At 39.7% G+C, this 12,189-nt stretch overlaps 1 protein-coding gene across 9 annotated transcripts in view; it reads right to left on the minus strand.

Moving 5' to 3' along the window:
- Positions 1-1,144: 1,144 nt before the first annotated feature.
- Positions 1,145-12,189, minus strand: part of septin9b (septin 9b) — a 79,708-nt gene continuing 68,663 nt past the window's right edge. For all 9 annotated transcript variants that reach the window (XM_032500247.1, XM_032500258.1, XM_032500228.1 and 6 more), the window contains 4 exons: positions 10,606-10,701; positions 10,380-10,476; positions 3,873-3,924; positions 1,145-3,185 (listed from right to left, as the gene is read on the minus strand). In XM_032500247.1, coding sequence (XP_032356138.1) covers positions 2,969-3,185; positions 3,873-3,924; positions 10,380-10,476; positions 10,606-10,701 — 462 coding nt within the window. In that variant the 3' untranslated portion in view covers positions 1,145-2,968. The remainder of the gene's footprint in view (positions 3,186-3,872; positions 3,925-10,379; positions 10,477-10,605; positions 10,702-12,189) is intronic.

Below are 12,189 nucleotides of genomic sequence, written 5' to 3' on the forward strand. Positions count from 1 at the left end.
CAGAAATTAAATCGATTTTTTGTAGGTTTTCCCTGTTGTGTGTTGTTGTATATTAGTTTTAGTTATGTGTACCTAATAAACTGGCAACTATGTGCATCTACTGTAGATTGTGATTTTACTCCCCCAACAAACTGATGAAGGCCATGTTATGAAATGTATTAGCTGATCCAAGTAAAAATATAGATGTACAAATGTAGTCACACACACACACACACACACACACATTTCAGTTTTTCCACAAGCCGCCACTTAAAGAGGAAGTTTTGAAAGCTCAGTTTGGCTCAGAGAGTCTCTCTCTGTGCCATAAAGTAATCCATCTGATTTCTGAACAAATCTGTCCTGGTGTCATGCAGTGTAAAATGCTGTGTAGACTTTGGCTGAAGATGGTTACTCTTACAGTTACTAATAACACATTTTACAATTACATGGACAAAGTCATTGAATGAAACATGCTGTACCAATGAGAAAGCACAGGTGTCGCTTCATGTGCATCACCAAATTGGTTTAGTACCTGTGCCAGGCAGTGGGCCTGTCATAGCAGTGTCACGGCTGTCATTGTCACTCACCCTCAGGACGGCTGCCTTGTAAAACAGCTTAGATAGAAGTGTCAACGTCAGGTGAGTTTTCAATATATACTGAATTTGCTGGAACTTTTACTGTCTCTCTTCTTCACTTTGTCATTTGTCAGCCTGGCGGTGTCGTCCTCAGCAGCACACAGGAGATTCAAAATAATGAATTGAACACAAAGATGGCTGGGAAAGCCACAGCAGGAGCTCCAACGTGTGAAAAGGGTGACAATGACCGTCAACAGACCACACTGTCAACACATCACGTTCAGCAGGGTGTTTGAGAAAGGGTGTGACAGGAGGTGTAAATGAGAAGCCCTGTTGAAACTGTACTGTGTGGTGTGTGATGCCACTGCAAAGCTGCAAATTCACATTTCCTCTCAGTTGTAGTAGTGTGTGCTGCATGTTTTATACATATATGAATGAAAACCGCAAATCAATATTGACATGTGTTCATGGGTTTAACAGCGCGAGAATCTTTAAACCTTTGGGAATTATCTGCATAGAGAAGCCTCAGCTCTAAGTTGCCGCTCTTCACTGAATTAAGTTTCTAATTTTTGAAAATCAAGACAATCAACTTTAAACAATAAAAATACCAATCTTTATTCTTTGAGATAACATATCAAAGATAATCTGATGATACCATAACAAATTACACAAGAACTATACACCAGTAAGCAAACCCAATCTATCTGAAGACAATAGTTCTCTTGGTTTTTGAATGTATTGTCTCTTCTATAGGTATGAAACTTGTTCTTGGTTTGACTTGGAAAAGGCAGAAAATACACTTTTTGTTAGGAAAATATGTTGCAAATTTAGATGTAGCCTCTATAAAGTATCCCTTAAGTTTGTATCAATGCACACATTTAACACAGATAAAAACTTTCTCTCTGTAATTTTATTGGCGTTCCTTTCAGGGATAGAAAAACACCTACGACAAAATCTGCTTTAATCTTGTAAATGTCACCATTCGAACCATTACCTATTGGCAAGATCAGTTTTAATTTGTGAATATTCAATGTACAAATATTGACAACTTTTGCGCTTTGGTGCAAGCGATAGTGCAGCCTAGCCAACAGGGTACAACTTACTGTGTGAATACAGGCCACAAGAAATAAACACTTAGTAAAGATAAAAGATCATCACTGTTAAAGACCTGCAACAAACCTCTGCAAGCCAACAGCTGGAATGAAAGTTGAATTAAACGGATTACACTTAACATGCACATAAATACCTATTCATAAATCAATTCTGTATGCTGCATGTGCTTTTCTTTAAAACATACCAAAAAATTACTTTTATTTGGTTTACAGTCAGAAAAACTAAATGGACAAAACGGCTGCATGGGACAACAGTTGTACAGACTTTACAACTCATTGTATATAATATTAGAACATGAACTGCAATGAAAATACAACAGTGAATGAATAATATAAAATGCAAGGTATGACTGTATTACACAACATTGGCATTATATAGAAAGAGACAGGATGGTTTGGCAAAAAGGGGTTTTAAAAACAGAAGAATTACAATAGGACTAAATTCTCCGAAAGCTGCTCCACACTGCCACTGCTTGTGTTTTTTTATTATTTTGCAGCGCAGAGGTGTCAACAATATCTTTGCTTTCTCCATGATACTATAAACCTAATCTAAGTATCCTACTTAACCCTAGTGTCTATACAAAACTATGCACCACAACACAAAGCAGACCAGGCCAGTGGCACAGTTAATCCTAAACCTTAAACAGTTAATCCTAGTTATGAGTTAATTTCACCTGCAATGCTCTTCTTCATTTTGAATTACTGTTTTCCATTTCTCTCCATCTGGGTAGCCGTGCATGGCAAAACCTCCTGTCACCCCAAGATCCTGCAAAGCTATTCTGTCCAAAACAGGCTTTGTTTTCTCTTATGGGCACTCTTTTTTTCCATCATACTACTTTATTCTGATCAAAATCTCCACTGATGATGGTTTCCTTCTTATTTCAATGACTACTGCACTCTACTACAGCCAGCTAGTGCTCTAAAAATAAACCAAGGAGCCAGAGCTCAGTAATGAGATAGGTTTAGATTTTCTTCTGTTTATCCATTACCTGTTAACTTTTTTGGTTTATTGTAAACAATCCTGAATGAAGATGCATTGTGCAGTCTGGAAGATGGGGAGAACCAAACAAGGGGAGTTCTGTACAGTATGTGGATCTACATTTTACTCACTGAAGGAAAATGTTGGGATTTACTCGGTCTTGGAACTTCTTGTGGTTAGGTCGCTTTTTTCAGGCAGAAAAGGGTCCTTCCAGAAATGGGCTTCACAGCATGAGTGTGTGTTTGTGTACATGTGGGCTTGTTTATGTATACAGAATACATGTTGGTTTGTGCCTGGCTGTGTCCTGATGTCATATATTGGCTCTACATCTCGTGGGAGAGGGCTTCATGCTGAGCAGCCACTCCGTTGGCCTGCGGGGCGCTGAGCTGCCCCCCAGGCTGACCGTTGGCCTTTGGCTGATCAGCAGGATTGTCAGATGGGTGTGAGCTGAAATGGCCATTGGACTCATTTAACCTGCGGACACGATATGTCTCGTAGTGGATGCTGCCTGTGATGTCCTTTATGTTCTGCATGTGTGTCCTGAAAGACAGCAAACTGTATTACAACACCAGTAAGTATTAACTATAATGTTACAGCATAACGCCTACAACAAGCAAAATTTGTTTTGTGTGTTACTTTATAATTCTTTGATTACCAAAGTAGGGGCCATGGCACAGGCCAAGAGAGTACTGCATTAATTGTGAGCTTTTTGTGAATAGCGGACGCTAGCTTTCCCACACTGGACAAGTTCATCTACAAGGGAAAGTTATCATATGTTGGGATTCTTCTAAAAAGACAAAAAATACCCATACTATTAAATGTATGTTTTTTATGTTAATTTACAGCTAAAATCAATTTTTTTGTTTTGCCAGTATGTTACCAATGTATACCTTGTCATTTTTAATTGATAAGGTTTGGAGAACCATTGCGTTTGCCTAAAGGCTGGCATTGATTAGACTCCTGTACCAATAAGCAACTCAAATGCCAACATGCCTGTTGTAACACTGACTAGGGAAGCACTCAACCCGTCTAAAAGAATTTCATTAGTATTGATTTTAGTAGGAAAGTGAAGCTTCATAGAGCCTTTGTGCTGTTCCCAATTAATTTCAACACAAAGTGAGTTGCTTTTTATCTAGCAGGAGGGTTGGTCCATCCATAGCTAGTCTTTTATATAATTTCATATATATTGGTTATACAATAAACTCTAGAATTATAATGCAAGCTCACCTGATGAGGAGGTCCCGCAGGTAGGCAAACTCACAGTGTGCAATATTCTCAACTGCAGAAAATAAAAATAGGAAAATATTAGTTGAATTACATAACTTGAGAGATTCTCACACACACACACACACAACACCACACACACACATCACACACACACACACACACACACACACACACACACACACACACACACACACACACACACACACACACACACACACACACAACCACACACACACACCCACACACACACACACACACACACACACACACACACACACACACACACACACGAAATGAGATAACTAAATATTATTCCTTCTATTCCACATTACTTGCCATTCCTCAAAGAACCACAAAATGGCAGTGTTGCTCACAAGTCAACTGAAGGGCATCCTCTAACATGACATCTCCAGCAATTTTCTTAAGCCAAGATAACACACTCCTCCACTTTGGAGTAATTTAATACATCTCGGCTTTCCTCTATATTGGAAAACTTTAAGTGAAACGTTTTAACATACTCCCAGTGACAAGCCGCTGGTGCCTCCAGTAGGGCTAACACATGTTTGAATTATAGATTATGTCAAGAGTGTAAATGAAAAAAGGAGGGTGCTATTTATGTAAAGCTTTGAAATCCATGGGCAGGAAATTAAACTCTCTTTGAAAGGAGGAGAGTGGGATAACTGCCGAGTCTGTGAGCGTTGATTAGTGGCGTCGAAGGAAGACACTGCTAACTTGAAACAAGCTACCCTGCTGGTATCGCCACTCTCTACTTGTACCTACAATATATACATTTAAATGCATGTCTATTCCTTCCCTCCATCTCTAATTGATTCTCCAATCCTTGAAAATAAACTGTTTCTATTCCACTTGGGATATATAGAGACTTCTCCTCTGAGGCCTAAATTATGTCGGTGCCGACAAGTCCAACAGAGCAGCAGCTTCCTCTCTCCTCCTTTTCCGTGTTCCCCCTCTCCCACCACCTGGCTCTACTAGAAAGGAGCCATTGTTCTTTCAGCCAGACAAGACGGCATTTGTCCCCCAATCCATGTACTTCGCCTCCCTTGCCCCTGCCATTCTGTGAAGTTAATTTCATAATGCATGCTGAGAGAGTAGTAGTTACCTTCAAATTCCTAACACTAAAAGGGTCCATAGTACTACCTTGAAAATGTCATCTTTTCAGGGAGTACAACGGCCTGGTTTGAGCTTGAAATGCATTTCTGAGGTTCATGTGGGACCAATGCAATCCTTGATAGGAAGGAAAAACAAACACATTTCTGCTACACCAATTTGTAGTCAATAAATAAATATTTGTGAAATATTGAATAATTTTACTGCTTTTTGCATTTTATTTCAAATGATTATATTGAGTTATTTAAATAAAACCCTCTGAGAAATTTAGAGGGAACATCTCTCTTTGGTGGAACTGCCAACAACTTTAAGAGTTGAAGAGGACCTGAGTAGACTTTAAATTGTGTTATTTCTCACAATGTCTTTAAAAGGTCACATTCCCAGTGAACCAGTAGGCCACCATGAATCAAAGAGGAACTAGACAAGCCACTTTTTTAGATGCCGCAGTTGGAATAATTTACAAGATATACAAAAATGGTTTATATGTATTGATAGTCCTTTGTCCAGGCCTCCTTCAGCTGTCCTTTTGTCCTTCGCACGCACGCACGCACGCACGCACCCACCCACCCCCACACACACACACCCCCACACACACACACACACACACACACACACACACACACACCACACACACACAGAGAGAGAGAGGGGACATTCACTTGCTAAGAACTTCCTTGGCAGTGTGAGCATGTCGTACAGGCCAACAAATGTAAACTGTATCACAGTTGCTACGTACAAGTGTGTGTGAGGCAGTGTGTCTGTGTTATCCCAAAGGACACAAAAAGTCCTTGTAAATCTCTTCCCTTGTCTCATACATGTCCCTAGTTACAGATGCAGAGATATGTATGTAAACAAGTGCCTTGTACTCAGAGAACAGATGGTTTAACCAGCTGGCCAGATTTTGAAGCCACAGTTTATAATTTCCATGAATTGAAAATTGTGAATCTGTTGTTTTCATGCAAAGCTGTTTCAACATATTGTTGCTGGTGTGTTGCATAAATACCATCAACTTACCGGATAGCCTGCATGTGATTTTATTATTTATCAGAGTGATTAAATTAGATGGCCTGTCAACTAACAGGTGTGACCCAGTTGTGAGTGTGGTAAATGAGACATTTTAGTGTTTGAAGAAATTCCCTCATGTAGATGCATAATATAATATTATTATGCCAATCTATAATATACAAAGTTAAGAATTATTAAAGGTCATATGACATGGTGCTCTTTGGATGCTTTTATATAGACCTTAGTGATCCCGTAATACTGTATCTGAATTTCTGTTGTGATAGGTAATAGGAAAAGAATGGTGAATAAGCACTTAACTGCAATACTTAGCAAATTTAGCATCCATTCCTCGTCAGCTACAGCCTGTCCCAAAAATGAAAAACACTCTACACAGCCTTCTAAACGTCAGGTCTTTGGCAGGAAAATCATTTTTTCAATGATTTATTACTAAGCACAATCTAGATTTTATGTTTTTAACTGAAACCTGGTTAGACCATAATAACAGCGCTGTGTTCTCATCGAGTCAGCTCCCCTAACTTCAGTTTATGAGTGAGAATAGAGTGAATAAGAAAGGAGGTGGAGTCGCCATTTTGTTTAATGACTCATTCCACTGTACGCAAATATGTTATGGAAATTTTGTTTCTTTTGAATATGTTGTCTTCAATTAAGATCTTCCCTCAAGCGATGTTTCTAAATATCTACAGGCCACCTAAATATTGTGCAACCTTCATTGATGACTTCACTGAACTGCTGTCTATTATCTGCATTACTTTGATTGTGTAATCATTGCGGGTGATTTTAACATCATGTTGACAGCCCCCAGGACAGGGGGACAAAAGAGCTGTGTTGTGTTTTTGAGAAACTATGGACTGACTCAGCATGTGACGGAGCCACCCACAATAAGGGGCACACTCTGGCTTGATTGTCTCCAAAGGTCTGAACATTTCCAAGGTTGTGGTGACTGACGTTGCTCTCTCAGATCATCCTGTGTTTTCTTTAACGGCACTATCTCTGTGCCCAAAAGGTCCAAACAAAGATAATCAGAAAACGGTATATCACTGAAAACACCAGGGACACATTTATACAGCTTTTCTCCTCCACACCAGCCCTCTCTGGGCTATCGTCAGTGAGCTTGTAGATAATTTCAACTGTTAATTACAATATTATTGATGCCATTGCTCCCACTAAGGTCAAAGTTGTCTCTGGTAAGAAAAGATCTCCATGGAGAAATGTCCTCTGGTGAGAACAGAAAAAGAGAGTGTAGGAAAGCGAACGAAGGTGGCGAAAAAACAAATCTCCTGGTCCATTATAACTCCTATAAAGAGAGACTTCGCATTATAATTTGGAACTGAGGAATGCAAGAAGGTCTTTTTCTCTGATATTATCTCTAGAAACAAAATAATTCCCGTGCTTTGTTTGGAGTTGATAGGTTAACAAACCCCCAGTACCAGTAGCATCTGAACTTTTATCTACCAAGGCCTGCAATGACTTTGCCTCCTTCTCAAAGACAAAATTCAAAAGATTAGACAAACAGTCAGTGCCTCCATATCAAGTCCAGGATATGTGTTGTCACAGTGTTCAAGCAAAAATAGTTCCAATATGACAGAATTTCACACGATCAACCATACAAACCTGGAGGACATTATCAAAATCTGAAAACCTCGACCGTTGCCTTGATTTTTTACCAACGGGACTTTTCAAAAATGTTTCCAATTGTTTGATTTGATTTCTACAGATTGTGAACACATCTCTTCTTTCAGGTATCTTTCCACAGGCCTGAAAACTGCAGTAATCAAGCCACTCTTAAAAAAGAACAACCTAGACAAGTCACAATGAGCAAATATAGGCCAATATCAAACCTTCCGTTTTTAAGTAAATCATTGAAAAAGTAGTCTTTCAACAACTCAAAACATTTCTTGTCACTAAGCAACAGTTTTGATACCTTTCAGTCGGGTTTCCGAACACACCACAGCACTGAAACGGCTCTGTCAAAGTCTTTAATGACATCCACCTTAACACAGATAATGGCCAAATTTCAATCTTAGTATTACTTGATTCAGTGCTGCATTGACACGGTCGACCATGACATACTACTAGAACGATTGGAAAACTGCGTTGGCCTTTCTGGCTCAGTACTAAACTGGTTTGAATCCTACCTAAAGAATAGGGATTACTTTGTGTATAGGTAATTATGCATCTGAGCGTACAAATTGACGTGCGGAGTTCCGCAAGGCTCCATTCTGGGGCCTCTTCTGTTTAACATCTACATGCTTCCACTGGCTCAGATTATGGAGAAAAACAAAATAAGTTACCATAGTTATGCGGACGCACACAAATTACATAACCTTATCGCCAGGGGACTATAGTCCAATACAAAAACTGACTAAGTGCATCGAACAAATAACGGCTGGATGTGCCAGAACTTTCTGAAATAAATGAAGGAAAAACTGAGGTGGTTGTTTTGGAGCAAGAGAGGAACGATTAAAAGTCTGCGCTCAGCTTCAAACAACAATGTTAAAAACAACAGCACAAGCCAGAAATCTTGGTGTAGTCATGGACTCAGACCTGAACTTTAACAGCCACATTAAGACAATTACCAAGTCAGCCTACTATCACCTTAAGAATATATCAAGGGTTAAAGGACTATGTGTCAACAGGATTGGAAAAACTTGTCCAGCCTTTATCTTCAGTAGACTTGACTACTGTAACGGGGTCTTTACAGGTCTCCCTAAAAAATCAATCAGACAGCTGCAGCTGATTCAGAACGTGCTGCTCGAGTCCTCACTAAGACCAAGAGACTGGATCACATCACTCCAGTTCTGAAGTCTTACACTGGCTTCCTGTGTCTCAAAGAATTGATTTCAAAGTACTCTTGCTAGTTATAAATCACTAAAGTTTAGGTCCAAAATATATTGCTGATCTGCTACTACACTATGAACCACCCAGACCTCTCAGGTCATCTGGGACAGGTCTGTTTCTGTCCCAGAGTCAGAACTAAACAGGGTGAAGCAGCTTTCAGTTTCTATGCTCTCATACTGGAATAAACTCCCAGAAACTGTAGATCCGCTGCTACTCTCAGTTCTTTTAAATCAAGGCTGAAGAACTTTCTATTTGATGCTGCCTTTCTTTAAATGACTAATCATTTCTTTAATTTCTTATGCTGCACTGTAAATTTATTTTGTGTTTATGTTTCTCTTGTTTTTAACTGTCTATTCATGTGTTTTTACCGGTTTTTAATGCTTGTGATTTTTAACTGTTTTTACTTGTGTTTTATCTGTTAAATGATTTGTTGTAAAGCACTTTGAATTGCCTTGTTGCTGAAATGTGCTATACAAATAAACTGCTGCCTTGCCTTGCCTTGACGAGTCTCTTTCCCAAAATTCAGCCCTGGTGCAGAATTACAGCCACTAGAGCCAGTCCTACAATGAGCTTTGAGTATGTGCCACTTCTGAGGCAAGGTGGGGGGTGCGGGTTTGACCAACTGCCACTTTGCTTGTTTGAAAGCCATGATGTCTCTCTCTCTCTCATGGGAGGGCCAAATTCTCTGGGCGGGCAAATCAGAGAAAGGGGAGGTAATCTTGCTTCTTATGACCTCATAAGGAGCAAGATTCCAGATCGGCCCATCTGAGTTTTCATTTTCTCAAAGGCAGAGCAGGATACCCAGGGCTCGGTTTACACCTATCACCATCTCTAGCCACTGGTTGGACCATAGGCAGGTTGGGGGACTGGGACCTTTAATAAACCTCAATGAATTTGTCTCAAGTGGATGTCCGCTTTAAACGGAGCCCAGCCACACAAAACCATTTTTATTTGCATTTTTTTTAAGTGTGTTAGGTCCATATGTGTTTGTGTTATGTTGTGACTGTGAAATGAACTGCTACCTCCTCTGTCAGCTCTAGCGTCTTAAAAGAAATAAGCGGAGAAATCAGGCCAATTACAAAAGCTGGTCAGTCTGATGTCATGTTGCCTGCGCTCATTACTATTCATGAGCTTGCCCAGTTGCGCTGGGTAAAGGATGCTGATAGCTAGGCTCTCATTGGCTAGCTGTTAGCCAATCAGAGTCAATCAGTTTAGCTTGTTGAATATTAATGAGAACTGGCACAAATCGAGCTGAGTCTTCTTGCAGGCGTTCTATACCGCACTAGAATGGATTGAAACAAGATAACCAAGGCATTTTTTCCACAAAGAAATGTTATAGAGTTATAGATATGTGTGGCTGGGCACCTTTAACCAGTGTTGTTATTTGTTTAGACTGTTGGGAAACATATATTATTGTGCCTGATAAATCATTTTCTATTGTCTGTTTGGCAGGACAAGTAACCAGCTGTGCAAGTGTGTGCGTGTGTGTGTGTGTCTGTGTATCTTAAGTATTACCCTCTATGGTGCCCCATTTTGTTTTCCTTCCCAGAATCTTCTTTCCGTTCACCTGGTACTCCTGGTCACTGCCCACAACAGCAAAAGGGATCATCTCCTGTTGCACGAACACAAACACACGCACACAAACACACGTACACAAACACACACAACCAATATTGCTATGTCAAATGCTTGAGCCACAAGAGGAGACCGTCTATTGATCTGACTGAGCCTGTAAATGTACCCTGATTTTGTCATTGATCATCCTGTCATCTGCATCCTCGTCAAACTCTTTCTGAGGGTAAACATCGATTCCATTGGCTCGCAGCTCTTCCCTGATCTGCACAAAGCCAAGCACAATGACACACAGAAACATTACCTCAAATTGGCAAAATACACAGTAACAGCACAGAAGTCATTATATACATATTTGGCCAACTAATTCAGGTAAATAGTGGATACTTTACTACTCTAAAGCAGTCTTCTTTTTATAAAATTCACAATTGTTAAATCATTACACAAAGGTTTCTATAACAAGAGCTGAAACAGACACTGAAAAAAGGGGAAGTCAGATTGGCAAACAAAAACAATCAATTAGGTTCAAACCCTTCATCCATTATCTCACCGATATCTAAGTCAATCAGTGACCAAACATGTAAAAAACACTTTATGCTTGGACTGAATCCTGTTTACATACAGGCATTTAAGTCGGGTATCAGAGACTTGAATTAAAGCTGCTCTGACCCACTAGAGGACATACATAAACACGTTTTGTTATGTTATTCTGGCTGGTGTTGACATTAAATGGTTCCTTATCCCTTGACACGGAGGAGTTAACATTGAGGTTAATCGCTCTTAGGAAACAATCCAGACAGAGGTATTAAAATGGCCTTCACTATTGTATGTCTTTATAATGAGAAAATGTCCTTTAAATGAATGACAATTTCCACTTGGTCCTTGATCAAACATTTCATTACTTATGCTTGGAAGGTTTTTCAGGTTATAGGATGCAAAGCAAGTAAACTTTTACAATAAAAGCCACATCAACTCTCAATTAGAGAAATGCAAACAGGCACTCACAGGTGGACACAGGGTGAACATTTAACAGAAAAAAAAACTCTTTTTCTTTTTGTAAGTGGCTGTAGGGAAAGTAAAAACAACAATTGGCACAAGACGCTTTTAGTCAATCATCTTCAGGGTCGTACAGAGCATGTGCGGCCAACCAAAACAATCCAACTACAAGCCCTGCAGCTTCCATTCTGTGCCAGGACCTGGTCCAATCGCTGCTTTGTTCTTATTGAACGGTGTTACAGGAATCATGGGGAAAATGGTAGCAAAGACTCCCATCATGCACCTCTAAAATGAAAAAAGCTTTTAGGGAAGTTTGTAGTCTTGGAAGGAGACCTGGAACAATAAAGGAAATGATAGAGGAAGGAAGGTGATTGTCTGCCTCCTGTGGATTGAGAAGTATCGAACAGAAACACACAGAAGAAGAGTTGCAGCAGAGACTCAAGCCAGGTGGAGCGAGACTTTTTTGTTGCAGGGGAAGCTGTGATAAGGAGGTTGATGGCTATGACTTTACAGTGGAAGATTGTCTGGCTGGGGAGTCTCATTTAGTGTTAGTTTTCTATGAATGAGAATACTGTAACATACCAAGTAAAAATAAAATAACCCCTGAGAGGAAAAACTAGACTAATGCTTAAAATCTGCATGTTAAATTAAACCTTAGATTTATTTCCAATGTTTAGTCTGTACATTTACTGACCATATAATTTTGAACCAGTTCTTCTGATTTAAAAAGGGCACAGTTAAGGACGTAGGCTACTGA

The sequence above is a fragment of the Etheostoma spectabile genome, chromosome 2, assembly GCF_008692095.1.
Source record: "Etheostoma spectabile isolate EspeVRDwgs_2016 chromosome 2, UIUC_Espe_1.0, whole genome shotgun sequence".
NCBI classification, from domain to species: Eukaryota; Metazoa; Chordata; class Actinopteri; order Perciformes; family Percidae; genus Etheostoma; species Etheostoma spectabile.